At 36.1% G+C, this 25,555-nt stretch overlaps 1 protein-coding gene across 4 annotated transcripts in view; it reads left to right on the plus strand.

Moving 5' to 3' along the window:
* The window catches only part of TLL1 (tolloid like 1), a 132,960-nt gene extending 107,665 nt beyond the window's left edge, over positions 1–25,295 (plus strand). For 2 of the 4 annotated variants that reach the window (XM_015860960.2, XM_015860961.2), the window contains 7 exons: positions 757–917; positions 3,445–3,625; positions 10,206–10,331; positions 11,728–11,855; positions 16,015–16,228; positions 22,034–22,284; positions 23,301–25,295. In XM_015860960.2, the coding sequence (XP_015716446.1) occupies positions 757–917; positions 3,445–3,625; positions 10,206–10,331; positions 11,728–11,855; positions 16,015–16,228; positions 22,034–22,284; positions 23,301–23,435 (1,196 nt within the window). In that variant the 3' untranslated portion in view covers positions 23,436–25,295. Of the gene's footprint in view, positions 1–756; positions 918–3,428; positions 3,626–7,559; positions 7,680–10,205; positions 10,332–11,727; positions 11,856–16,014; positions 16,229–22,033; positions 22,285–23,300 lie in introns of those variants that run through there. The other 2 variants (XM_032444243.1, XM_015860962.2) reach the window with 2 other exon arrangements.
* The last annotated feature ends 260 nt before the right edge of the window (positions 25,296–25,555 follow it).

Here is a 25,555-nt window from a genome sequence, read left to right on the forward strand (position 1 = left end):
TTCTCTGAAAGTTTTGTGGATGGTTTTCAATACTGTCTTGGTGCCATGATGGTACAAATGGAACAGGCTGTGGATGAGAACCACTGTGAATCCCATTACATTTTTTTTTTCAACATTTTTTTTCTCAGATGGAAAAGATTAATATGTTTATCTTTTGCTATTAGAACTGCATTCACACATACTGTACAGTATTTTACATTCCAAATAGATATTTGCTGTGTTATTTGAACATCTGTATTTCAGCAAACATAATTATGTCTGAACAGATTGCTGTCCTAAAGAAATGACTGTACCTTGTAGGTTATCAGGAGGCACATATATGAGCTAAAATAGGACAGATTCTGGATCAGTGATCAATAAAAGAAGCCAGGGCAATGTGAACTGCATCTTGAGTAGCCTGTCTGTCAGAAAAGGGTGATCAAGGTCCTGAGGAGAGAAGTGAGGTCAGAGGACTTGCATGGGAAAGGCTGTGAGAGAATAACCAGAGTCTCTGGAGGGAAGGGAAAAGAATGAATATGATAAAGCCATGTGTAGTCTTGAAACTTATCTATGTCCACAAACCTGCAAGCTGTTCAGGATAGGGGCTGTCTCTTTCTCTTTGTTTGCACCAAGCATGATAAAACAAGATTCTGATTAGTCTGTCTGGGCATTACAATAGTGTAAGTAATGAGAGGACTGAATCTGCTCAGTGTGCTTCTGTTTACAGTAAAACACAGTTTCATTCCAGAAATGATGCTCTCCCTTTTCATTTTACAGCTGCTTGTGGAGGACTTCTGACAAAGCTAAATGGGACTATAACCACACCAGGGTGGCCCAAAGAATATCCTCCAAACAAAAACTGTGTGTGGCAGGTGGTTGCCCCAACGCAGTACCGAATTTCAATGAAGTTTGAGTTTTTTGAGTTAGAAGGCAATGAAGTGAGTAACTGTGAACAAAAAGCTTCACAATCCGTTATATGCTAAACAGTTTAATGAGCGCTTAGAAATAGATATTGCCTAATAAAACCCTTACTTAACTGTTCATACGCTGACAATAACCATAAATATTCTTGGTTTTGTTCTGGGACTGTTTCTGGGTTCTTTCAAAACAAACATGGAGAGAGTATCTTTCTTTTACATATCAACTGAATGTATATGTATTATAAGAAATTTAGAAGAAATGTTCTCTGCTGAGTCTCAGCTGACTTTTCTTTTTTATCAACAAAGTAAAACAGAACAAATGTCTGAGATGTGCTGGAAAGAATTCAAGACAAGAAAATCTGAAGAAACCAAATCATCTTTACAGACTAGTACTACAAAGAATATGCTTAAAGTTTGGTTAGCGACCGAGACAGGGAACATTTAAATCACTTATAAGCCTCTCACGGGTGAATGTTTTACAAGGAACAGTACTCTAAATAAGGCACAATGGAGTAACAGCTCTGTTTGAAGAATGGCATTTTTCTCTGAGTGAATCTGGTTTGGGTCTACTTAGTAGATGGACTTTGAAACAGCACAACTGCAGTACTTCTGCCCAAAGCTCTGTTAGGAGCAAGTCACATGCCAGCTTCCACCACTGGACTGGACTCTTATTGGTGCAGACCAGGAGCATGTAGTGCTTGCTGTAGGTGGCACCCACCAAGCAGGGAAGCTCAGGTAGTCCCTAAATCCTTTCTCATCCCAGGAGAGAGGGACAGAGCAGAGATCACTGCTCCCTCTAGCTTCAGGCAAAACAGTGGGCACATTGTAGGGCTTGTTGGCTATCTAGAGGTATGGGTTTCGCATTAATGTTTAAATTCTGCTTCCTAGGCTTGGCTTTGTTATACCATCGAATTCCCTTGCTACACTCATACATGTTTTTTTTTTTCCTGCAATTTCTTGATATTTACACCAGATTTGCATCAAGGCCCATGAAGTTTTATCTGTTTTCTAAGGTTATGCAGGACATGTGGACTCTACAGATATGAAAAATACATAAATAGAGGTTTTTCAATGTTTATAGCTTTGTTTTGACCCTCTTCAGTGGTACTAAATCAACTTCAGCTTTATATTGTTAACTAGCAGTACGTTCATCTGTGAAAATCAGAAGAAATATAAATGGGACATATGGGACATTCAGACATTTTCTGAGTGCAGACTTAATGTCTTCCTGTGTACAATTAGCAAATGCTTTAATTTTGTTGTTGTTTTAGGAGCTCTATGAAGTACAAATATAAAAATTGTAATATTTTGCTTTTACATTTTTCAATTTTAATTTTGCAATTATCTTTTAATTTTACTTGTATTTTATAGAGGGCTGTAAAAAGGAAGTAAGACCAATCTCAAATTACATTGCTTTTTTTTTTTATCTAAACCTATAAGAGCATCAAAGTTCATCACTGGTATACTGTTGAAATTATAGATATTGTGAATTATATTTGAAAGCAGTAGGCATTATTATTATTTATCTTACAACTAATATAAATCAACATGTAATAGAAACTCAATTTTTATATATCTTTGTTTCTAATGTTGTATAAATATGACTTCAACATTTCTTTTATGATTATACATTGTGATTTATCAAATACAACGTATATTTAATGGACAGTCTAAGCTTGGTATGAATCCTCCTGGCCACTGTTTTCTCTTAAGCTATTAATTGCAGGCAGCTGGGATGTTTTTGATTAAATGATTGATAGTTGAGCCTAAGAAGCTTAGAAGTTTTTAAGTGGAGGGCTTTATGTCGACCAAGGGATTATGCATTGAATGTATTATCGTGGGCCTTGCATAAGGCTTTTTATTACATTATTGTATCTTATTTTTATTATTATTTTTTTAATTGTTCAGGGAAAACCACACACATTAGCCCTCTGAATTATAGCTATGCTACACTTAAAGAAAGATTTGTAGAGTTAATATTGCAGATTTATATATTAATGAGTAAATGAAGATCACAGAATCATAGAATCATTTGAGTTGGAGGAGACCATTAAAGGTCATCTAGTCCAACTCCTCTGCAATGAAGAGGGATATCTACAGCTAGGTCAGTCTGCTTATAGTAAAATGCTGTGATAAACACCTCTCTTGTATGATTCTAAGTTTTCTTTTTAATTTCTGTGGAGCAAACTGTTGATTGTTCGTTGGTTTTGGGTAGTTGGCTTATTGCATAAAGAAAATTGTAAATTTATAGGATGAACATTTCTAGATTTTAGCCTAATACCAATATTTTTACTTTTTAGATTTAGTTAATATTTTAAGCATTTTAAAATTGAAATACCTAATAGATTGTGAAAAATATTAGAATTTTGAGTATAAATGTATGACCGCTGTCTTACTGGCTTTTAAGTATGCTCATGTAAAGTCAGTGAACAACTGCAAGCATTTACAAATGTTTTCAGATGTATTTGAAGTTCTCGCGTTTGTAAATAACTTCATGCTTTTCCTTTGGTTAGCTAAAAAAAAATAAAGGTCTCTCTTTTCCCAGGTGTGCAAATATGATTATGTGGAGATTCGCAGTGGTCTTTCTTCTGATTCTAAACTACATGGTAAATTCTGTGGTACGGAAGTGCCTGAAGTTATCACCTCACAGTACAACAACATGCGAATTGAGTTCAGGTCTGACAATACCGTGTCAAAAAAAGGCTTCAAGGCACACTTCTTTTCAGGTACAGAAAATCACTCTTGTGTACCTGCAAGAGCCTCTGAGCACGCACTGCCTGGGTGGAATGAATATTGTGTTTTGGTATGAAAGTGAGCTGTCCTTCCCTTGTAATTTTCACCACAGTTTTAATTTTGTTTTATTTGCAAAAATATAATCCACTTTTCTTTCTGAATTGTAACATCTACATATAACAGAAAATACATAGAATGCACGTTCATACATCTGCGTTACAAAGGAGTTTAAATAAGCTTTGTAAGATAAGTCGGAGAAAGGAAATCTAATGAGTGTTCCTAAACTTCTGTTAGATTTCTTTTCTCTCAAGTTCTATTGCTAAGTTGTATTCCAAATCCCACTTCTAATGTGTGATATGAATTACATGCTGTTTATACTCCTGCCTTTTTTTCACTCAGGTCTCTTAATATATTACATTACTTATAAAATTAGTGACTTGTGATAGAACATTTGCTTAGCATTATGGGTTCTTTCTTGCCAAACTTTGCACTTCGTAGCATACTGCAGAAAAACAGATCTTCATATTTTCCAAAAATTTGTCTATCTTTATTGGACTGTAATTTCTCTGGAGCAGATCAGAGCTGTCAGTTTATGTTGTAGAAGGACCGTTGAATGAAGTAATTTAGACATAAGCAAAGTTCCAGATCTGTGGACAGATTTGCACAACAGAGGTCTTTGCAATTACCTGCTGAGACTAGATTATGATAATCTGGCTATGGCAGAGTAACAACTCGTATTAGTAGTGTCATTTTGCATCATGCTTTTCTTGTTCACACATATGCATAGGTATGCTATGTCATGTAAAACAAAACAACAAAACATTTCCCTCTCTGAAAACTTTGGAAGCAATCCAGAAGCATCTGGGATTCGCATTTTGCTGCATTTTTTTTTTTCCTGTAGCTCTTAAAAATCTGAATCTGAAAAATTCTTATTATTTTTAGCATGTAACAAAATGTGTTACCAATCACCATTGTTAGGGTTTGTTCGCTAAAATGCTTTAGCAAACCTGTCATGTAAGTGGTATCGCATTGGTTAGTTCCAGTAATCTGGACTATAACAAAGTAAAGTAATGTGAATCAGCATGCCATATGAGTGATAGAGAAGTATAAGGAATGGAAAGTGGGGAAAGGCACTGTCAAAAAAGACAACAAAACTTCCAGTGTTTTTCCATTATGACTTTTATTATTATTATTATTATTATTTTTAAGGCAATAATGCAGAATGGAAATAAGGGTTTTCTCTCAGATGAAGAAATTAGCTTATGAAAATATAATTTTATCCTAATCATCACATTTCTGTAGTCAGAAGTACTGACATATCTGTCTTTGCATGTAGTATTTCCTTTTATGAAGTTTTAAAACAATACATTGTGTTAACAAGAGACTATCAAGATTTGCTCAGTATTTGTAGTTGAAACATATATGCACACAGCAGAGCTTCTTCATAGAAGCATTTACACAACTAATCAATTCATGGAGAACCAGGGGTGCTCTCAGGCATTGACCTTTTGCAATAAATATTTTTGCAGTTAAATATTGCTGTTCCAGTTCTAAAAATAGCCAGCAAGGTAATTTTGTTATGTAGTTCAGAATCTATAAAGCTATGACAGATAAGCTTGGAAATTTTGACTCTGAAATTTGTAAGCATTGTAGTTCAGGAATTATGGTTTGTGGCCATGCTGAACATGACACACAGGAATTCACTTAAATTTCTGCTTTCACTGTTTTTTGGTGGGTTGTTTTTTGTTTGTTTGTTTTTTGTTGCTGTTGTTGCTTTTTAAGCTTTCATTATAGTTTATGTAATTAATATTATGAATGTGTTCTAGAAAGAACTTCCAGATAATCTCCTTCTAGATAACTGTTGTATGTTTGGGAAGGGCTGGGCTGTAATTCATGCAATTCAAAGCATCATGCTGCAGTCCTTCAGAACTGTTTCCATTGTTTTGAATGAAATGCTTTTTTTTTTTTTTTTTGTCCCTAGATGAATTATGTTTCCACTGATCACCAGAATAAATCCATTAGTCAGGACTGAGTCTGAACTAATGTGGCTTTTTTTTTTTTTTTTTTTTTTTTAATGAATAGAAATGTGTGCTGGGATAGAGTATATGTAATCCTCCTCAAAGAAATGTAGTCTCATGTAAATAGTCTTTGAGTCTGTAAGTATATAAATGTGCTGAATGCTTCATGATGCGTTTCTGCTGCAATCTCTGCTTTCATTTCACAAGTCCAACCGCCCTGTATTTTCTTTTTATTCTTCCTCAACTTTTCTGGTTATCCCTTCTAAAAGATTATATTCCTATATGTTACCTGGCTTTCTTCTTTTGACAGTATTTCTTGATCAAAACAGAAACTTAGTAATGCTTTTGAGACAAGTCAAATTTTGGACTTAAAGCTTAAACAAAAGACTTTAATCTGAGTAATTTATTGGACACAATTCTTGTGTCAGTCAGAAAATGACATAATTTTCTTATCTCTGAGTTCCTTAATGTGAATATAATATTCTGTTCATGCATTAATTATGCATGGACTTGAGATTTCATCTTGTGCATTTTGACTTTTGGGAGTTAACAGCTGATCACTGTTCAGCTGACTGTGTTGTTTTTTTTCTGCCTCTTTGTAAGCTTGTCTTCAGAAAGAAGTACATTGAGAATTTAATATGCAGAGAAATACTTAATGATAGTGGTGTACAGGATGCTTACTAGAAGACACTTAAGAAATATTTGTAAACATCTAGTTGTAAAACCATACCTCGTGAAAACATTGGTAATGAGTAAAACACTGCGCCTTGCAATTTATTCACTCTAGAAAGCTCAGCAGTAGGGAGTTAGATAATTCAAGTCTGTATGAAGATTAAGAACACTAATGTGTTCCTCAAGCACAGCCAAGAAGGTTTTTTGCAGCCCTTTCATTGTTGAATTCTGCAGCCATGACTAGAGTTGAGGAAATATGGCTGAGCTCCAGCATAGATGACAGAAAGCAGTTTTTGGGTGATTGAAAACCAATGTGATAAACTGTGAAAGCAAACAGTGACACGGGGCACAAAAATGACCTGCACTAGGAAGCTATTTTTGTTGATATAAGAAGACATATAATTGCTTATTTGGCTGCAAAATGGTGTTAACAGCCAGCCAGGTGCTATGGGAAAGTGAGAATTTTTTTTATTTATTTATTTTTAACATTCTGTAGAATTTACATTTGATGAGACAGATCTGAAAAAAGTTTAATTGGTATCTCCATTGCAGCAGCCGTCTAAGCAACAGAGAGAATGTAGTATGATTATAATCCTGTTTCCTGGATATAGAGGGGAAATTAGGAGTTGTAACATTCATTTTAAAATAATTTTGCAAAAACATTTTGGAAATGGCTTCTAAACTAAAAGCTTCCAGAAACAAGGTGTGTGTGTTGTTTTGGGAGGGTTTTTTTTTTTTATGTGTATGCGTTTGTTTTCCTTCTACCTTCCTCTCTTCTGTCTGTCCTTTCTTTTGCTTGCTCTCTTCCTCTGCTCTTGTTTGGAGGACAGTAACGTATTCTAACCTGCTTGGAATAGATGAGTGAATATACTCCAGGAAAGATATAAATAATTTTTAAAAATGTATCCTTTTCTGTGGTTTTTCCTATGATCTATCCTAGTAATTTCTTTAAATCAGTCTTTATTTAGTGGTACATTTAATTACATTGTTGTAATGTTATTAAACTGCTTCCATTTATCACTAATTTTAGAGTTTTAAATGCATGTGATTTTTCACATGACCATTCAAGGTGTGGTAATTGATGTAATATAGAAATGATTTTTGGGACATCTTTTTCTTGCATGATGGTTCACTGATCAGTTAAAAGGAGAAAGCTAGGATGTTTCTATCCTTGAGCAGATTTGTTTTGGAGCACAAACTCATCTCTGGTGCCATCCTGGTACATTTTTTTCCACAGACAAGAAAACTACCTGCAAAGAGAAAATTTTTGTTTTCGAATCTTGCAAGGACTTGATACAGGTCCCTTCAGGCCGAGTACGTATTATTCACAGACTGGTGGCCTCTGAGGGTCTCAGAGGTACGACCATTTGTCCTCTGAATGATTTCAGTCTAACATTTTGTTGGGAATGGATCTTTCCCTATTCTGAGTACTGAAATGAGAAAAAAGAATCCATTCAGAACTGGGAAACTCATTTCCATCTGTCAGCGTAACAAATGGTTTTGTTTCTACATGGCAAAACATTTGTTCCTATAACTAATACAGACTAATTGTTTTTTTCATGAATTTTTAAAACTGGGCAATCAATTTGACAGAAAATCTGTTCCAAATTATGAAGTGTGAGGAAAGCTTGTTCAGCAGTTGCATCCTTGATTAACCACCTACAAATAATTATTATAGCTCAGATATTTTTGAAAGCTTCTCTTTTCTACCTTCTGTCCATGGTTTATATCAGTTTCGTCTCTGAAGAAGTCCAATTTGGGACTGTTTTCTTAAGCACTTGTCTCCAAGAGATTGTTGTGTAGAGTTCTTCAACGTCAACGTACTTTTCTCTATTTTCACAGTTTGATGGAAGGTGAAAACGGAGAGGGCTTTCACTGAGAATTTGCATACTTACTATGTACTTGAAAATCAAACTTGAACGCATTTTGAGCTTGCCTTCCATTTGTTATGTTATTTTGGTAGCAAACTGCAAACTAATACTTAGGTGGGGAAATATTGAGGAGTTTTCTTCATAATACATTTAATTTCCTGTTTGCTTGTTACTATTCTTCACTTGCAACATGGAATTAATTTATGATAGTGCTTGCTTTTGCAAAGATGAAAGATTTAAAGTTTTGTTTGAAATGAAGTAGATTTACTGCCTCCTTTTCAGACATGCATTGCAAGGTGCGTAAACAGTATATTGTGGAAGCTTTTATGCTTCTTTCATCATCAAAACAACCACTAATACCAGGCTTTGGATGTGTCACTCTGGGACCAACACACATTTTTTGCTGTTTCTTAATCTTCAAATCTGTTCACATCTACAGAAACCTTTCAGGATCTTTCAGTGTAAACTGATTTGAGATTTACAGTGCAAAAAATGCTGCAGATACTTAGGTTAGGTTGACAGGATTTCTCTACATCATCATCATTTATTAAAAGTAGAAATTGATTTTTACTGAAACACCTGCAAGTCACTGAGTCCAGTGTTGCATACATTTTTGGAGATAAAACTGATATCTGTGTAATTATAACGCAGATTTACTTTGTTGTCTTACTGAATATAAGCAACAGTAAAACTGAAGAAAAAGCATGACAAAAGAGACTAAAATTATGTAGTCTGTAGAAATTCTGATTGTGCCTAATGAAGTCATGAAGCATCTTGTTGAGAGATAACATTTACTGTTGCTTTCCAAGACACATCAAGCTGAAGGGAATGCATACTATGCATTCCAGCCTTGTAATAAATGGACATCTGGAATGACCATTCCTTTGCACATTTTCTTTTTCTATTTTGTATGTTGAAATGGCGGAGTTTTTAAGATGCCATTGTATGTAAAAATTTGTGTATGCACACACACACACACACACACACACTAATACTGTATACATTTTGTCAGGTTTTATACTAGTGTGTATACATATGCATATAAATGTATATAACCATATCTATATACATATGGGTGTGTGTATGTGTGTGCGTATATATATATATGTACACAAACGTCCAGAGCAGTCTCCCTATCTCAAATGTACTGGCCTTGACTAAAATGACAACAGCTGAATGACATAGAAGGGTGGCAGCTGAGGCCTCTTGCTAGAATGACAGGCTGTTAATCTAGTTTGGCTTTTTTCCCTGCAATGAATTTTTAGCTGTTTAATGCAGGTCATATTTCCTCCCCTACTCTCCGCTTCTAACACACTAAAAGCTCTTTTTAGGGATTATATGTTAATAAACAGAACTGCACGCTATATTGTAGATCGCCTTGAAATAATTAATGCCAGTTTCTTTTGTATGTTTTTCAATGAAATGTTTTCCTTTTCAAGATATTCTCTAATGTCTAGATTCATATAAAGTAAAGCACACTGCCACTCTGCTGGAAAGAAAAAGCAACTTATTCAGAAAGTTTATGTTAAGTCATTCTTTTCTTACATCTTTAATGTGCAGAGCCTGAAGCCCTGTTTGGCCTCTGTCTGCCTTTCAACACACCACTGCTAAACTGTGGAATTTGCATAGAGCTGGGTTATTTTGTGTTGGTCATAGATTGCACTCCTGTTGTTTACCAGAATAAAGCTCTGGATTAAATATTTATGAAATCTTTACCAGCTAGACCACTTGAAGGAATAAATGCTGGTAACTGTCTCCTTTGATGCAGCTTGTTTGATTTATTAGCATTCCCCTTCCCAGAGATCTGTCCCTCTCTTCTATGAAAGATGAGACAGAATATTTGAGCCGTGGTGTAGGGTGAGCAATAAGCATATAGAAGTAAAGTAGCACAAAGCTGAGAAGAATGACTGTGCTTATCCTCTCCTGATCTCAAGGTCTGTGCTAAACCCTTTTATTTTTGAGGACGAGCTCTTCTTCTGTCTGCTCACCTCTTCTTGTTGTGTATTTCTTAGACAAGGATGAGTGCTCGAAGGACAATGGCGGTTGCCAGCATGAATGTATCAACACAGTAGGAAGCTATGTTTGCCAGTGCCGGAATGGATTTGTGCTACATGAAAACAAGCATGACTGCAAGGAGGGTAAGTTGTACGGTATTTGGACAGTAGATCATACAGTTCTTTCAGCAAGGTCTTTGCAGTTCTTCTTCCAGGGCAGGGAAAAAAAGAGGGGAAAAAAAGAAAAAAAAGATTTAAATGGTGTCTTGCCACCTTAGATATTTGGGTGAAACAATCCCTTCTCTCTGTTCCCTCATTCCCACCATCCCTAGTTCTTGTGTATGTCTGAGTTTGAGGTTCCATAGGTTTAGAAAATTTGGAATTACTGATCACTCAACTTCAGCAGACAATGCTACTTTTAGTAGTGCGGTGAGGTGTAGAGCATTTAGAGCTGCGACAAGATATTAATCTAAAGCAGTACAAAAAAAAAAGGAGACTGAATTTTTGAAGAGGAGCCTGGTAAAGTTGTCATTTGCTTACATCAGTGGCTGTGAGCCTCCTTACATTTAGACTGGCATTGTATCTGCCTATATGAGTCGCTGTTCAGGGTTTATTTTGCAGAACATATTCAGACAATCTGAATTCCAGTCAAGTCTCTACACATCTTTTTTCCTGTTTTCTGTCTGAAGTTGTGACTACCTCCATGCATAGTAGGCTTGGTGATGTAAGTAGCATTTAGATGATCTGCAAATGATCCTTAAGTGTGTAATGTTCTATGGGCTTCTGTAATTTTTCAAGGCTGTTTCCTATCATGTCTCCTTTGTGAATCACTTGTATTATCCCTGATTTTGGAATGATACTTGCCTCTTCTAAAAGATTCTCGTTAAATAATTCTCTGATGCTTAGAAAGAAACTTGAGATTGTTAAGGAAAAAAAAAACCAAAAAAACAGGTCTTTTTGCTTGCCTTCTTCATGTGCTATGTATTTTATTTATTGAGAAAGGCACTTCTGGATTCAATTTTGATATGAATGACACAGCTGTTCTTGGTACATAATAAGAATTCAGACTTAGCAATTATATACTTTTCCCTAGAAACTGTGTTTTAAGTTGTTATTTAGCTGTTAGCTCTGTAGTTGTAATATGAAAATTTGTGAGAAGAAAACTGCGTTGTTCAAGAAATATCATTTCATGTTGCATAGGCAAGATATCTTATGTGGATTTTCATTCTTATTTGTAAGTGGAATGGGGGAAAGATTAGAATATTTGACTGCATTTTAATGCTTAGTTTATGTGTATTTATATATTTACATTTTTAAAAATCCATTGTAAACAACAGTATATGTTTCACAAATCAAAGCATGCTAGGTTAATTCCCATAAGTGCTTGTCAAGGAGGAGAAATAAGATCCTTCACACGTGGGAGGGTGTTTAGCTGTGTTCCTAACAATCAGTAGTGTGTCACCTAACAAACATTGTACTTTTCTGGCTACTACTGAATACAGAACTCCCAGACTAATTGATACTCTCACTATTGGCACAGCTGAGTGTGAACAGAAGATCCACAGTCCCAATGGCATCATTACGAGTCCCAACTGGCCTGACAAGTATCCCAGCAGAAAAGAGTGCACCTGGGAAATCAGTGCCACACCTGGGCAGAGGGTCAAATTGGTGAGTAGCATCTGAACAAAGGCAATAGCATGGCCCTTATGGGGCTTATCTGCTCTGAGCAGTATACAGTAATACTCAAGAGAAAGAAAAAACAACCATTAGTTGTGCTGGCATGCACAGGCTTTGTCCTGAAGGTCTTAGCAATGTGAACTTGGTAGATGTGCAAATGGAGGGAGAGAGAAATTGTATACAAAAATTTTGGAGCAAGGAAACCTAAGGTCTCTGCTTCAAGGAAGTAGAAGCAGTAGCCTAAATTGTTATGGGGATGAATGGGATGTTGCCACCTCATAACTCCTGATCTTAACCACAGCCATAATCCCTGTTACTAGTGCTGATGTGAGGTCATTTGTTGATTCCAGATCTCCAAAATTAAAAAGGTTAATATGTTTCTGTAGAGTTGGAGGGGGTGGAACAAGTGGTGCATGATCTGTCCATGCAAAGAGTGAAAAACAGGTTTTTGTTTCAGATGTCCTTCCGTACTGCCAACTCTGAACAGCACTTCATACCGTCTGCAATAGCAAAAGCCAGTCAAACATTTACAGGGGCATGTTACTATAAGAGCTTTTTTCAATACTTTTCTAAAAGAAATGTATTTTAAATGATCTTTTGCCAATGAAATTGGGAAAAAGAAAAAAAAAAGGAAAAAAAGAAAAAAGAAAATAGAATTTTACTAAATTCTTTTAGTAAATTTTGCAAAGTACAATTTGAAAAAATAGCCCCACAATTTAGAGCCTGAAATCCGCTTTTATATGGCCAGTATCATCAGCCTACTGATTTCTGTATGTGTATGATCTTTAAAATCTGTCTAGTGCAACAAAATGTCATGTTAATAATATTAAAGCAATACTTGCAGTATAGATAAAAAATTTTCTTGGGCTTCCATACCATATTAAAGTTTACTCCTCACAGTTTACTTAGCCAAATTAAACAAGGAGAGAATTGATGCTGACAAACCATGTGAATTGCGGGGCTGTTTTTCATTTTCTGAGGGGGCTGTCTATGCAGAAACAAATCACTTCTGATTGTTCTCACTCTGATAATCACTGAAGGCTCTTCCTGAGAAGGGTAAAGTTAAGCATTTGGTGTAATTAAAAAGCCAATGAAAAAAACAGAAATGCACTTCTGAATTTTTAAATGAAATGTGCAGATAAAGATGGCTTTGAAAATGTATGTATCGGAGAGAAATATTCTAGAGCTAATCATCCGGATGTGTATAAGAGACAGACTTAAGTGTCACATTCAGGCAGCTATCCGTAAGTGCCACCAACATATCAACTCAGTAAGTGCTGTAGATAGATAGAAAGGCTGGCTATTCAGAAACTGTACGTAACACTTCTGAGTACTGTTCTGACTAAAAAGACAACCAAAATGGGGACTAGAGTGGTGGAGGAGTAGATATTCAAAAGCATTTGTCCCAGAAAAGGCCAGGTGTGACTTAATTATATTTCCAGATTTATTAAGTTATTCGTGAACACTGCTGAAACTAAATAGTAGGGAGGAAGTTCATGTTAGTTCTTCTCTTACAAGCCCGTTCCTAGTCCATAGCTAGGAACTGACCTCAGAAAAAAAAGTCCTCTCAGAATGCTTGGAAATATTAGACTTGTGTTTCCTTTTAAATACAGTTTCTTTGGTTCTACTTACAGTTTCTAGACTCAATAGCTAGACTCAAAAGCTTTACAAATGTTTTCTGTTTTTGAGAAAGACTGGAAAGAGAAAGAAAGAAAAAAAAGTTCAGAATAATAGACATCTTGCAGTTCATGGTGGGAATCTTTTTTTCTAGAGAGTGATATGTTTATGCTGATGAGAAATAAATAAACTAAAAGAAATTGGAAACTGGATCACATCTATTGCTCCACTGACTGAAAATTGGCTTCTCTCAATTCTGTATTTAAATAACTCCCCTATAGTTAGTCTCACTTGTTTTGTGGGTTTTTTAAATTTTATTCAGGTATAAGAGATTGCATGTAGTTGGCATCATAGAAGTAGGATGTCCAACAACAATTTAAGAGCTGCAGGAAGAATTGCTGTACAGCTGTTTTCACTGCTTCTGCAGTTTTGTTCTCTTAATAGAAAACAGAGTTTCCCATGCAGCAAACCTATGTTTACCTTTTTGTTCAACTTTCCACTTTTCACAAAACAAAAATATGAAGACTGCTTTAAAACGAATGCCTCCTGTTTTACGATGATGACCTGTGCCATCAGAGGCAGATGTCAGTGGTGTGGCAGTAGAGGTTGAACTTTTCTGCCAGTATTCTATTACATGTTGTTACTGTGTGGCAGATGGCTGCAGAGGGGCAGTCTGACAAAAAATGGTTTCTGACGTGAGGGTGTATGAAGCAAAGCAGTGGAATTGAATTCTTCCATGAGGAAAAAATGGCACCTGTGCTTGCTGAATGTTTGTGGAGACCAAACAGTGGATGTGAGCACAGTGAGGCAATGGGTGCTGCGTTTCTGCAGTGGTGACAGCGATGAGAAGACAAGCCATGTTCTGGATGGCCATGCAGGGTTTTACTAGAATGGCATACAGGGTCTTGTTCATTTCTGGGGTAGATCCACTGCTAATGGTGGCAACCATGCTGAAAAATCCTGTTTTGTAGCTGAGAATTTGTTCTGTCAAATGATGTTATTGTGTTCTTTGTATCTTTTGCAGTTTCCATGGAAATAAATAGGGAGCATTGCTTTCAGAGCAACTTATGTAATATTTTATTATTGGAGTTCTTTGGGCAAAAAGGCTTTATATGTCATCAGTAGATATTTCTTTTATGTCAGCTGTTAAACATAAATTATCACATTTCATATTGTCGGGATTCTGTAAGGAAATGTTGGAGTTCCTTAATTAAGGTATTTGTTCAGTAACTAACAGGGCAGTTTTTTGTTTTGTTTAATATTTTTATATAACTTCTTAATTGTTTAATGGTTTCTTTTGTGTGTGTTTCTTTTATAGCTACATGACTACTTAGAAGTGTGACTACTCGCAAGAGCACTTTTACTTTGTGTTTTTATATTTTCAGTTCTGCCTTGAACAGTAGGTTATTTGTAGAAGATTCACATAGTTGTGTATGTGTATTACATTCTCAGTGTTCACATGAGAGGCTAAAGTACCAGCATTTTAATCAGGTTCATATTTGGCCCTGGTCAAAAAGCCATATCTGAAGTCTTTTAGATGTTCTCTTAACATGAATTTATTTCCACTTGTTCGTTTTTGGAAGACACTCTTCCTTATTTGAAAAGCAACTAATAGTTCTCTATGCTTTAACAGTTTCTGTAGGGTGCAGCATATGCTTTTGGGAAATGCCTTTGATTAGACACTCTTAGAAATCTAAATGCCAGAAATTTTTATGAGATTGTTGCTTAGGCTCTGCTTCAAATGGCTCACAGTTTGCATTTGTTAATAGAACTGAATTTGTCCTGACAAGCTTCCTTGAGCATTGATAGAGACTGTGAGAATTCCTAGGAACTCAGAAATTAAAGCAAATGTTTTATAGTGTAGGAGAAACATCATAGATTTGAAATGAAGTAGTTTGTTATCGTTGTGTTCAGACCATTGCAATAATCTAAATCTTCTTGTGTGAGGTGAAGAAACCAAAGTAGTCTGCCAAAGTGTTTAATTTTTTTTATATGTATAATAAATATAGACAAAATAATTTTTGTATATTTCATATTTTCACTAGCAAAAATGTGGTGTTAGCATAAAGGATGCAGCTTGAAGTAGTCTTAGTTTTGTAATAATAGAAATTCTATCATTAATAATAGATTAGGAATTGAAATTATCACATATAACCAGACATGTGAAAAGGTCATCCTCAAAGGCTTTAGTTGTGAAGCGAGGTTAAGAAAAAAAGGAAAGTGTTACGGTTCACAGATGCTTCAAGGCCTCAGTTATCTGAGGCACCAAAAGACTTCCTGCTTTTTTGCTCTGTTTCAAATGTTCTGTGAAATTTAGAATAATCTTACCAAGAATAATTACTCAAAAGAAAGGCCCCAACATTCTAAATTTAAAACTCTGTTACACAGATATTCACATGTGATTCAAACCGATGGAGTTGTAGAAGCAGTTAATGCTATTATCCGTTGTCTCTGCTTTGTGTTCTGAAACATACTACATACGTACCTTGTAAATACAGTACTACACTGATTCATTCTGCTTTTCTTTCCCCAGACTTTCAATGAATTTGAGATAGAACAACATCAAGAATGTGCCTATGACCACTTGGAAGTGTTTGATGGTGAAAGTGAAAAATCACCAATTCTGGGACGCTTATGTGGCAGTAAGATACCAGAGCCTCTTATTGCTACTGGAAACAAAATGTTTCTCCGCTTTATTTCTGATGCATCAGTTCAAAGGAAAGGCTTCCAAGCAACACACTCTACAGGTCAGAATATCAGGATGTGGCTTACTAATAACTTCCCCTTCATTCTTTAGTGGAAGATACTCAAGCATTTCTTTTTATAGGAACAGGATGATTTGAAAGATAACACAATGTTACAAGTAAACCTAATGAAACAGTAGGAAAAATTGGAGATTGCAGAAAACATTCTCCAATATTTTAGACATTTCTTTCTCCCTTTTTGCCTCCCATTTTTTCTTTTTCTCCTTCTTTCTTTCTCTTTCAGTTTTCTAGGTAAACAATTAAAACATTTTTAAGCAAGATCTGATATAAATAAGTTAGTCTAAGAGATATTTCATAGGATTCATTAGTTTATAAAAGTTTCAATAGCTTTTCATTGTATTTTAAATGGCAGTATTTCACTAAGGCATGTGATGCACCCCTATTACTTTTTTGTTCTAACTTAAACAAGAGTCTGGGCTTTGTATAAACAGCTATTACTTTCCTGCAGAGCTATAAAGGGAAAGACAAGCAAAAGAAGAGTAAGAAAAACAATACCAAACGTTGCCTAAAGAGCTTAGGAAAATAATTTCCTTCCCATTTACCATTTAACTTTATTGTTTGTCAGAAATCATGAAATCTAAAGTGCAATTGTATTGATAGATAAGGACATTTTCAGTATGCATGCGTAATTTCGCTGGCATTGTTTGTCTTACAGTGGCCCCTAGTGCTGAATCTCTGAACTTCCATTGCCTGCTGTAAAACAAGGTTGATTTTTGTGTGTGTGTGTTATTTCATTTCTTTGTTTGTTTATTTCACTTTTTCTACCTCAGTACATTTCTTCACTTTACTTTTACTTTTTCATTGACGTGCAATAGTCAACTGAAAATTCCTCATACAGCAGTGTTAACATTTTTCTCCTTTTTTTTCCTTTGTTAAGAATAAACCTGTATTAAATTTTCAGAGAAAAGCAGTAGGAAACAACATATGCACTGTTTTTCGCTTTTCATGATCTGGGCCTGGAAAGGGAAAAGCTTAACTACCTGTCATTCAATTTATGTTTTTCTTGTTGAAAAACCTGCTTTGCATACATCTTTGTTAGCTTTCCCTACGTGATTAACCCTTCCCCTTCAACAGAAAATTAGATAGAAATGGTAACAATTACACATTTGTTAAATTACCATGAGGTAAGTAATTAAAGGTCTGAAGTCTTGTTAGAAACAGGTGGTGTGAAACTACCAAATAAAAGTGCTGAATTTTATATGCCTTAACTGTAAAATTTTTCTGAGCAAACATAATAGTGCGCTTCTGAGAAAGTCTGGAGAATAATATCTGTCCAGTTTTAAAGAATGCTGTAAAAATTATTAAGTTTGCCTCATGAAGCAAAACTAGGACGTTTATTTCTCCAGTCTGCTGTTGCACAAAATGCTCATTAGGTTGAATAGCACGTCACCAGTATGAGCTTTGTAATACCACCTGAATGAGAGACACCTCAGATCTTGCATTGTTGAGGCCAAAACTGTTGTTCCATAGAAATATTACCTGCATGCTTTGGACACATTCATTAATATATCTAACAAGTGTTTAAACTATGGATTTTATTTTCTTATTCTTTTCTAGATATGACTATATAGCAGAAATAAAGAATCAAAAACCAGATTGAATTAAAAGACTTTTAAAATAATGTTTCTGAAATGTAACACAGAAGGGAAAATAATTAAGAAGGAATTTATAAAGGTCCTCACAACAGAAGATTAAAGATCAATGCTTAAGGAGTGACTTGGTCGCTTAAACACCTGGGTATCCCTTCTGAATAGCCTTGTTCATGTTGCCTAGTCACAAGCTGCTGTTGCAGGAGGTTCCATGTGGCTGTAGGTCCTATTCTTATCTGCCAGCCCTGGAACAAATCTGGGTATATCAGATATCTCACTTCAGGCTTTTAATTCACTACTGGAATTCTGAGAATTCAATATGGCAGTGACGTATCAAAGTTATGTTCTTGTTTTGCTTGTTCAGGTAGAGTGGGATGTTGTGGGTTTAAACCTGAAACTTAAACCTTTTGCCATCTGTCCAGCTTTTCAGTCAAGAGTCTACTGCTCCATTTTCTGTTATTGTTACAAGAAGTCTGAGAGAACCTAAAAGACCTCAAAACAAAAGATATGTAAAATGTTTTTGTTTCTTAGATGATCTAGAAAAAATCTCCCACCTAAAGCTATTATAAAAATAATACTTTACAAGTCAGACATATTCGTGTGCAATCAGATACGTACATTGCCTTTACAGCACAACAGATATACCTGCAATACTCTGTGATGACAAGTACAGGCAAATGATACCTAGACTAAACCCAACTTTCTGGCACTGCCCTCTGATGCAGTCCTATCATAGTGTCTGTGTCATACAGGCTAATGCAGCACTGCGAAAGTAAACTTTTGAAAGTACAACTTGGTCCTTAAAAAACGAAAAGAAAAAAAAAATATCGTAGAATTTCTAAAATGGGAGTTTTAGGATATTTTGTTCTAAAACAGTAAAAGTCAATATTCCATGGGAGAAGGGTAGAGGAAACCTGTGTTCTGCCGTGGGGCCCCCACAATAAGAAGGAGATGGTAGAGAGAATCCAGAGGAGGCAACAGTATGATCAGAGGGATGAAGAACCTCTCCTGTGAAGAGAGAATGAGAGATTTGGAGTTGTTCAGACTGGAGAAGGCACTGGGGAGATCAGTAGGCCTTTCAGTACCTTAGTGGATCTACAGGAAAGGCTAGAGAGGAACATTTTATCAGGGAATGCAGTGGCAGGAGAAGGCATGATTGCTTTTAGATATGCAGAAGTTTTTTACTCAGAACTTGATGAGTCACTGGCACAGCCTGCCCAGAGAAGCTGTGGATGCTCAATCCCTGGAGGCATTTCAAGGGAAGGTTCCTTAAGGATTTATTTGGGCAACTTATCTAGTGAGAAGCGTGTCTGCCTATGGCATGTGATTAGAACTAGATGATATTTAAGGTCCGTGCCAACTCAAAACGTTCTATGAAAGGGAATTTGCCATTTTCTGCAGTTGCTGGTATGGTAACAGCTTTCCTTTAGAGTCATGTCCACTGTAGCAAAAAGAAGGAAACAAAGAAGGAAACAATGAAGACAGTTCATTAAACATTTTCTTCTTTAGCAGCTGTTCTGTGTCTGAAGCAGGGAGATGTTCTTAATGCTGGCAACACTCCAGTCAAAAAAAAAAAAAAAAAAAAAAGTAACAGAAACATAAATGAAATCAAATACTGAAGAAAAAATAATAATAATCAGTTAATAACAATGAGAAATAAAAGCTTGAAGTATCTCATTTTGCATGTTTTCTTTAACACGTGCCTTTTATTTTATGACTTTCAAAGTAGAAGGATTTTAAAAAATAAAATTCAACAATAGAACATGCATAAACAGATTAGATTACTTACGTTATTCATGTTTCCTGTTTTGACTCATTCATTTGCTTGTTAAAAAATAATGATTTGCTTATTATTGTCATCATTACTTGGCACCTGGCCTGATGGCTGCAGATGGGTCTTGCCTGTCTCAAAGGGGGAAAACAGATCCTAGCCCAGCAGCTGGCGAGGCTCATTGAGAGGGCCTTAAAGTAGGTATGAAGGTAGATGGGAATGAAACCAGGCTTCCTAGAGGTGGGCCTTGGGGAACAGTGACAGGACTGGGGGTGAGGCATGGGACTCAGCTAAAGTGCATCTACAGCAATGCATACAGCATGGGCAACAGACAGGAGGAGCTGGAGGCTATTGTGGGGCAGGCAAACTGTGACTTAGTTGCCATTACAGAAACACGGTGGGATTGCTCCCATGGCTGGAGTACTGCAATAAATGGCTACAATCTCTTCTGAAGGGACTGGCAAGAAAGTAGGGGTGTTGGTGTGGCTTTCTATGTTAGAGTGTTATTTGAGGTTGAGCACCTAACCAGGATGAAGAGTCAGATGAGGTGTTCTACAAACAGCTGGCAGAATTTGCAGTATAGTCAGCCTTTGTTCTCATGGGGGCACTTCAACTTCCCTGATATATTCTGGGAATACACAGAATAAACAGTTGAGGAGGTTTATAGTGTAAGGAGAATAACATCCTAGTTATAACAGCTAGTAAGAGAGCCTACCAGAGGAGGTGCCCCACTAGACCTGCTGTTCACAAACAAGGAAGGACTGGTGGGAGATGTGAAGGTCAGGAGCTGTCTTGGACAGAATGACCATGAAATTGTACAGTTTTTGATGCTTGGTGACATCAGGAAGAAGGGCAGCAAAACTGCTACCTTAGACTTCCAGAAGGTGGACTTTGAACCATTCAGGATGGTGGTGGGGAGAGTCCCTTGGGATTCAGTCCTGGAGGGCAGAGAGTCCAGGAAGGTTGGGAACTCCTCAAGAAGGAAGTCTTAAGATGTGCAGGAGCAGGCTGTCCCAAAAAGATGAGCTGGCAGGGAAGAAAACTGGTGTGGATGAAAAGGGAGTTTTCCTCCAGGAGAAAAAGACAATCTTCCACATGTGGAACAAGAGATGGGCAACTTGAGGAAAGTCCAGAGAAATTGTAAGGATATGCAAGGAGAAAATTAGAAAAGCCCAGCTTGAACTCAACTTGGCCATTGGGGTAAAAGAGAACAAAAAACTTTTTTACAAATATATTAACAGTAAGAGGAAGATCAAGGAGAATCTCCACTGGATATGGCAGGGAATGTGACCACTGAGAATAAGGAAAAGGCTGAAGTTCTCAGTGCCTTCTTTACATCTGTCTTTAAAAGTCAGACTAATTATCCTTGGAGTACTTTGTCCCCTGACCTGGAAGTCTTGGATGGGGAACGGAATAAACTCCCCATGATTCAGGTGGATACTGACACCTACTACTACATTACCTTGTAGTGACACTTCAATTGGGAAATGCACAGCACCTCTGTTTAAATTACTTTTAAAAGTTAAATTCATTAGATATTTATTATAATAATCAAATTTTAATTATAGCCAATGAAAATTTAAAGAATGGATAGAGAAGTAGCACCTGTATTTATTTGTTGTTATTCAGTTTATTTCCAGCAGTTTCTGTTCTTGTTGAAACTGGACTGCACCATAAAGTGTATAGTCTTATTTAAATTACAAACACTGTAAGTAGTTGTAAACAGTCTTGAAAGCAAGATGTGTTTTATGCTTGTGTGGAAAGAGAGTTTTTAAATAAAACTTCAGCTTCGGTGTAGGACAAGGATCTTCAGCTTAGGAGTTGCTTGAGGAACAGACTTTACAGCTACATGACTTCTGCTGGTAGCAGCAGTTTTTTCCAAGCCAGGATCTTTTGACAAATATTTGTCCATCATACTGTGTAGTAAACAAGCTAGCAAGTATAGTTGTGATATTTAGAAAAGAGCTAATTCTCCAATCACAGCATGAAGATTAAATCTGACACTCTTTGTAATGCAGGGCACATGCATGAGCTCATGCTGATCACCAACTGTATCTGCTAAAACTGATATGTCCCTGCCACTTCTGTCATTAATCCATGTGGAAAGGCTGATGCTGCTGGATGGTGGACACCCCACTTAGAGCTTTTGGCTTGTTCTCAAATGTCTACGTGAAGAAAGTAGTACCATTTTCCTTATAACTTTTTGTTTCCCTGTCTTTTAGTACTTTACTTGGAAACGGTGAAATATATTCAAGTCTCTGTAGTTATTAAAAAAAAAAAAAAAAAAAAAAGATGTATATAGTGAAAATTTGGAATAGTGAGTCTGTCTTTATACTGGATGGTACTCTGTGCATCCTCTGATTAAGGAAAGAAAATTTTAATTTTCACTGAATAAGCTTAGTCCACTTTTTCCCCCTTAATTTACAGAGTGTGGTGGTCGGTTGAAAGCTGAAACCAAGCCCAAAGACCTGTACTCACATGCTCAGTTTGGTGATAACAACTATCCGGTTCAGGCAGACTGTGACTGGCTCCTGGTGGCAGAGCGTGGCTATCGAGTTGAATTAATATTCCAGACTTTTGAGGTTGAAGAAGAGGCAGACTGTGGTTATGATTACGTGGAGCTCTTTGATGGTCATGATAAGACAGCTATGAGACTTGGTCGATTTTGTGGTTCTGGGGTAAGTAACCAAGTACTAAAGCTTTTCTTTTTATTTCCACAGTAAGTAATAGAAAGAAGGAAAAGGCATAGGAAGGAAAAGAATAAGGAGAGATGAGGTTGAGTTACTAGATGTTATAATAAAATAACAAATTATCTAATCCAATTTAAAAAAAAAATAAAAAGAAAGAAAGAAATTTACATATATGGTATTTGAAAGCATTTCATTGAAATGTTTTCCACTGTAAATATTCCTGTCTATTTATTAAACAAAACATTGTAATACTATGTTAAGTTTTAGGTCGCTGACAGTGGAGTGTGTATCGGTTCCTCTAGGAAAGTTAGCAGCATATTCCCTTACAGAGAAATGCATTGGTATTGAAAAATAACACATTCCATAAATCTGAGTGAAGAAGTTATGTTTTACAGGCAAGAGCTTCCCAGAAGGCATTTATAATGTACTCATCTATTGCTTCAAAAAGTATTATATAGCATTTATATAGATACTGTTCAGTCCCTGAGCTCAAGATTGTGGAAGGTCAGATACTAATACAACCCCCCAAAAATTTTAATGGAGTGAACTTCCACTGGCAGACAAAAATTCAAATATCATGATTTAAACTGGTGTCCAGTTTTAAGGAATTTAGGTCATAATTTCCTCTGTCTGCCTTAAAAAATTCCTAAGCTATAGTCTAGACCTGAATGTGTAGAAGTATTCTCTCAGTTGAGGTAAGATGACACCACGTGACACAGAATCACACAGAATCACAGAATGACCTGGATTGGAAGGGACCTCTCATGAGCTTCCAACTCCCCTGCCTGGCAGGGTCACCAAACTTCCACAATTAATAGATCATGTTGCCCAGGGCCCCATCCACCTAGTGCTGTTACACAAGAAGTTGTGACAGGAGAAGAACAGTATCAATAAGAAAATAAATAAATAAATAATACCTGAATTGAGGGGATAAATACGCAGAGTCCACAGATAATTTACTTACTGTTTGTTTGTTTTTGTTTTTTTTATTTAATTTATTTTAGCCACCAGAAGAAATCTATTCAGCAGGGGAATATCTTTTACTTCACTTCCACACCGATGATACAATCAACAAGAAAGGATTCCATATACGATACAGAAGTATAAAATATCCGGACAGTGTGCGCACCAAAAAATAACACAAGAACCTCTATTCAAGAGAAGGAGAGTGCGACAAAAAGGAATGCACAGTGGAAAGGAAGTCATGTCTTTTTTATTTAACTGAAGTTATTAGCACAAATGTTTTATATGAGTCCAATTGAAATGATGACTTCTAAGACAAGAGACAAAAAACAAACAGACAAAAATTTAAAAACACTTACCTATCCCAGTGGAATACACATGATGGTGATGTGCAGGCTCCATACTTGACTGTCTCTGCAAAGATGGTGAAAGGACTTTGCACGCTTCCAGGAGAATATGAAAGCTTTTGTCCATGGTTTGACATTTGTCATAGATGAGTGAACATTCAATCAGTTATGTTCAGGTGAGGTGACCCTACAAAACGTTCTTCCTTCTGACAGTTGTATGGTGTCCAGGAGAAAAGCAGAAAAAACTCTTTCAGGTCACGCTCGTAAAATACTGTCCTTATATCTACTTGCTTTAACTTTGTATCCTGCAGACAATGTGTATAAGGACTTGAAAGAAGATATGAAATTGAAAGGTTTTCTGCATTGTTCTGTATTTTTTACCTGTTCATCTATCGTATCAGGTTATCAGCATTTTGAAACTGGAAAATCTTACTTCTGAAACATAGTATTTTGTTTTACTTATGACTGAGGAGTCTGAACTGTCACATTGGTCATCATTAGCTTGATTAACTGAATTTGAACAGTGTAAGCATCTGAAAATGTTAGGTTTACTGGTTAAGTAAGCTGTGTCTGATGATGTGCTCTTATTTTGCACTGAACGTAGAATATAGACAGATGAAAACCTTTCATCAAATCTGTATCCATGAGATATAGTTTTGTCTGAAACTTCTACTGAATTTGTTTTCAACAGTATACTTGGAGCCACTGCAAAGCTTTATTTCATTGGACCTCTTTATTACTGAGCTAATTGTCTTGTTTAGCTAATCAGAAATGAAGCTACAGTAGTATCCAAGTGGGAGGTTTCCTTAAGATTTTTTTTTTTCTCTGAAAGGAAGAGTATCTGTGATGATGAAAAAAGCAAATCAAAACAGTGGATACTGGCTTTGTTTCTTACCAAGTGTGAATTCTTATGGTGCTATTCTGTGAACATTAAAAACAGCAACAAAAATAACCAACAAGAAGTTTTGGACTTTTGAGCCAACAGCTTGCAAGATCATGAATGTCTCACTATGCCTGGCTGAATCCAGAAAAGGAAGTCTTTGCTGCTCTGAGGGAGGGCAGGTTGCAATGGCAGCACTAGTCCTGTGGAACAAATACTACTATTGCCTTAGAATCCTCGCACACTATCAGACAGATCTTCCTGTGGATACACCTCTAATTTGATAAATAATGACTTGGACATTTTAGCATATGCTAATAGAAGGATCTTCAAGCAAAATCCCCATCTGCAGAATGAGATCATCTGCCTGTAAATACACAGCGACTTGCTTTTGATGTAGAGATATGTTATGTTTAGAACTGAAGTATTCTATGTGCTTTAGGCCATACATGGCTTTAGTCTTAATGTATATGCTTTATGTAAGTATTGTATGTATGACTGCTTCAGGGGAGTGAGAGGTATTGTATGGATGAACACTGAATTGTTTCTTTATGTGCCAAGTTCTACCAGGACCCCATTTGACTGTAGCAACTTTTCTTTAAAGGCTTCATAAAGAGATAACGGGACTTCTAGCTGGCAAGAACCAAGTTAAAAGTATTATGTTTCACTCTACAAGAAATACTATTTTGATATCCTTTCTTGTAAGTTGCTACTCAGATTAGCTTAGTTTCTGTTACCTTATTATGACCATACATTGGCACTAATAAATCTGATCTTTTTTTATAAAAATAAAAAACCAAATGTCTGTATAGTTGTCTTTGGCTGCTTTAACACCTCGAACTGTTTACATCTTACCATTTTCTTTTCCAGACAGCTTATGTCTATGAAACTTCAAACGATTTCTGTATTTTTATAATGCTGATCCATTGTCCTTTTGTTTAGTTCACATTACAGGTTATTTCCACATGAAGTACATTTTTTTTCAAGGTCTTTTACTACAAAATCCAGTTAGGAAATTTTTGTGCATATATATAAGAACCACCTTTTATACATCTAGACTATATGTAAC

Source organism: Coturnix japonica, chromosome 4 (assembly GCF_001577835.2).
Source record: "Coturnix japonica isolate 7356 chromosome 4, Coturnix japonica 2.1, whole genome shotgun sequence".
Taxonomy (NCBI): domain Eukaryota; kingdom Metazoa; phylum Chordata; class Aves; order Galliformes; family Phasianidae; genus Coturnix; species Coturnix japonica.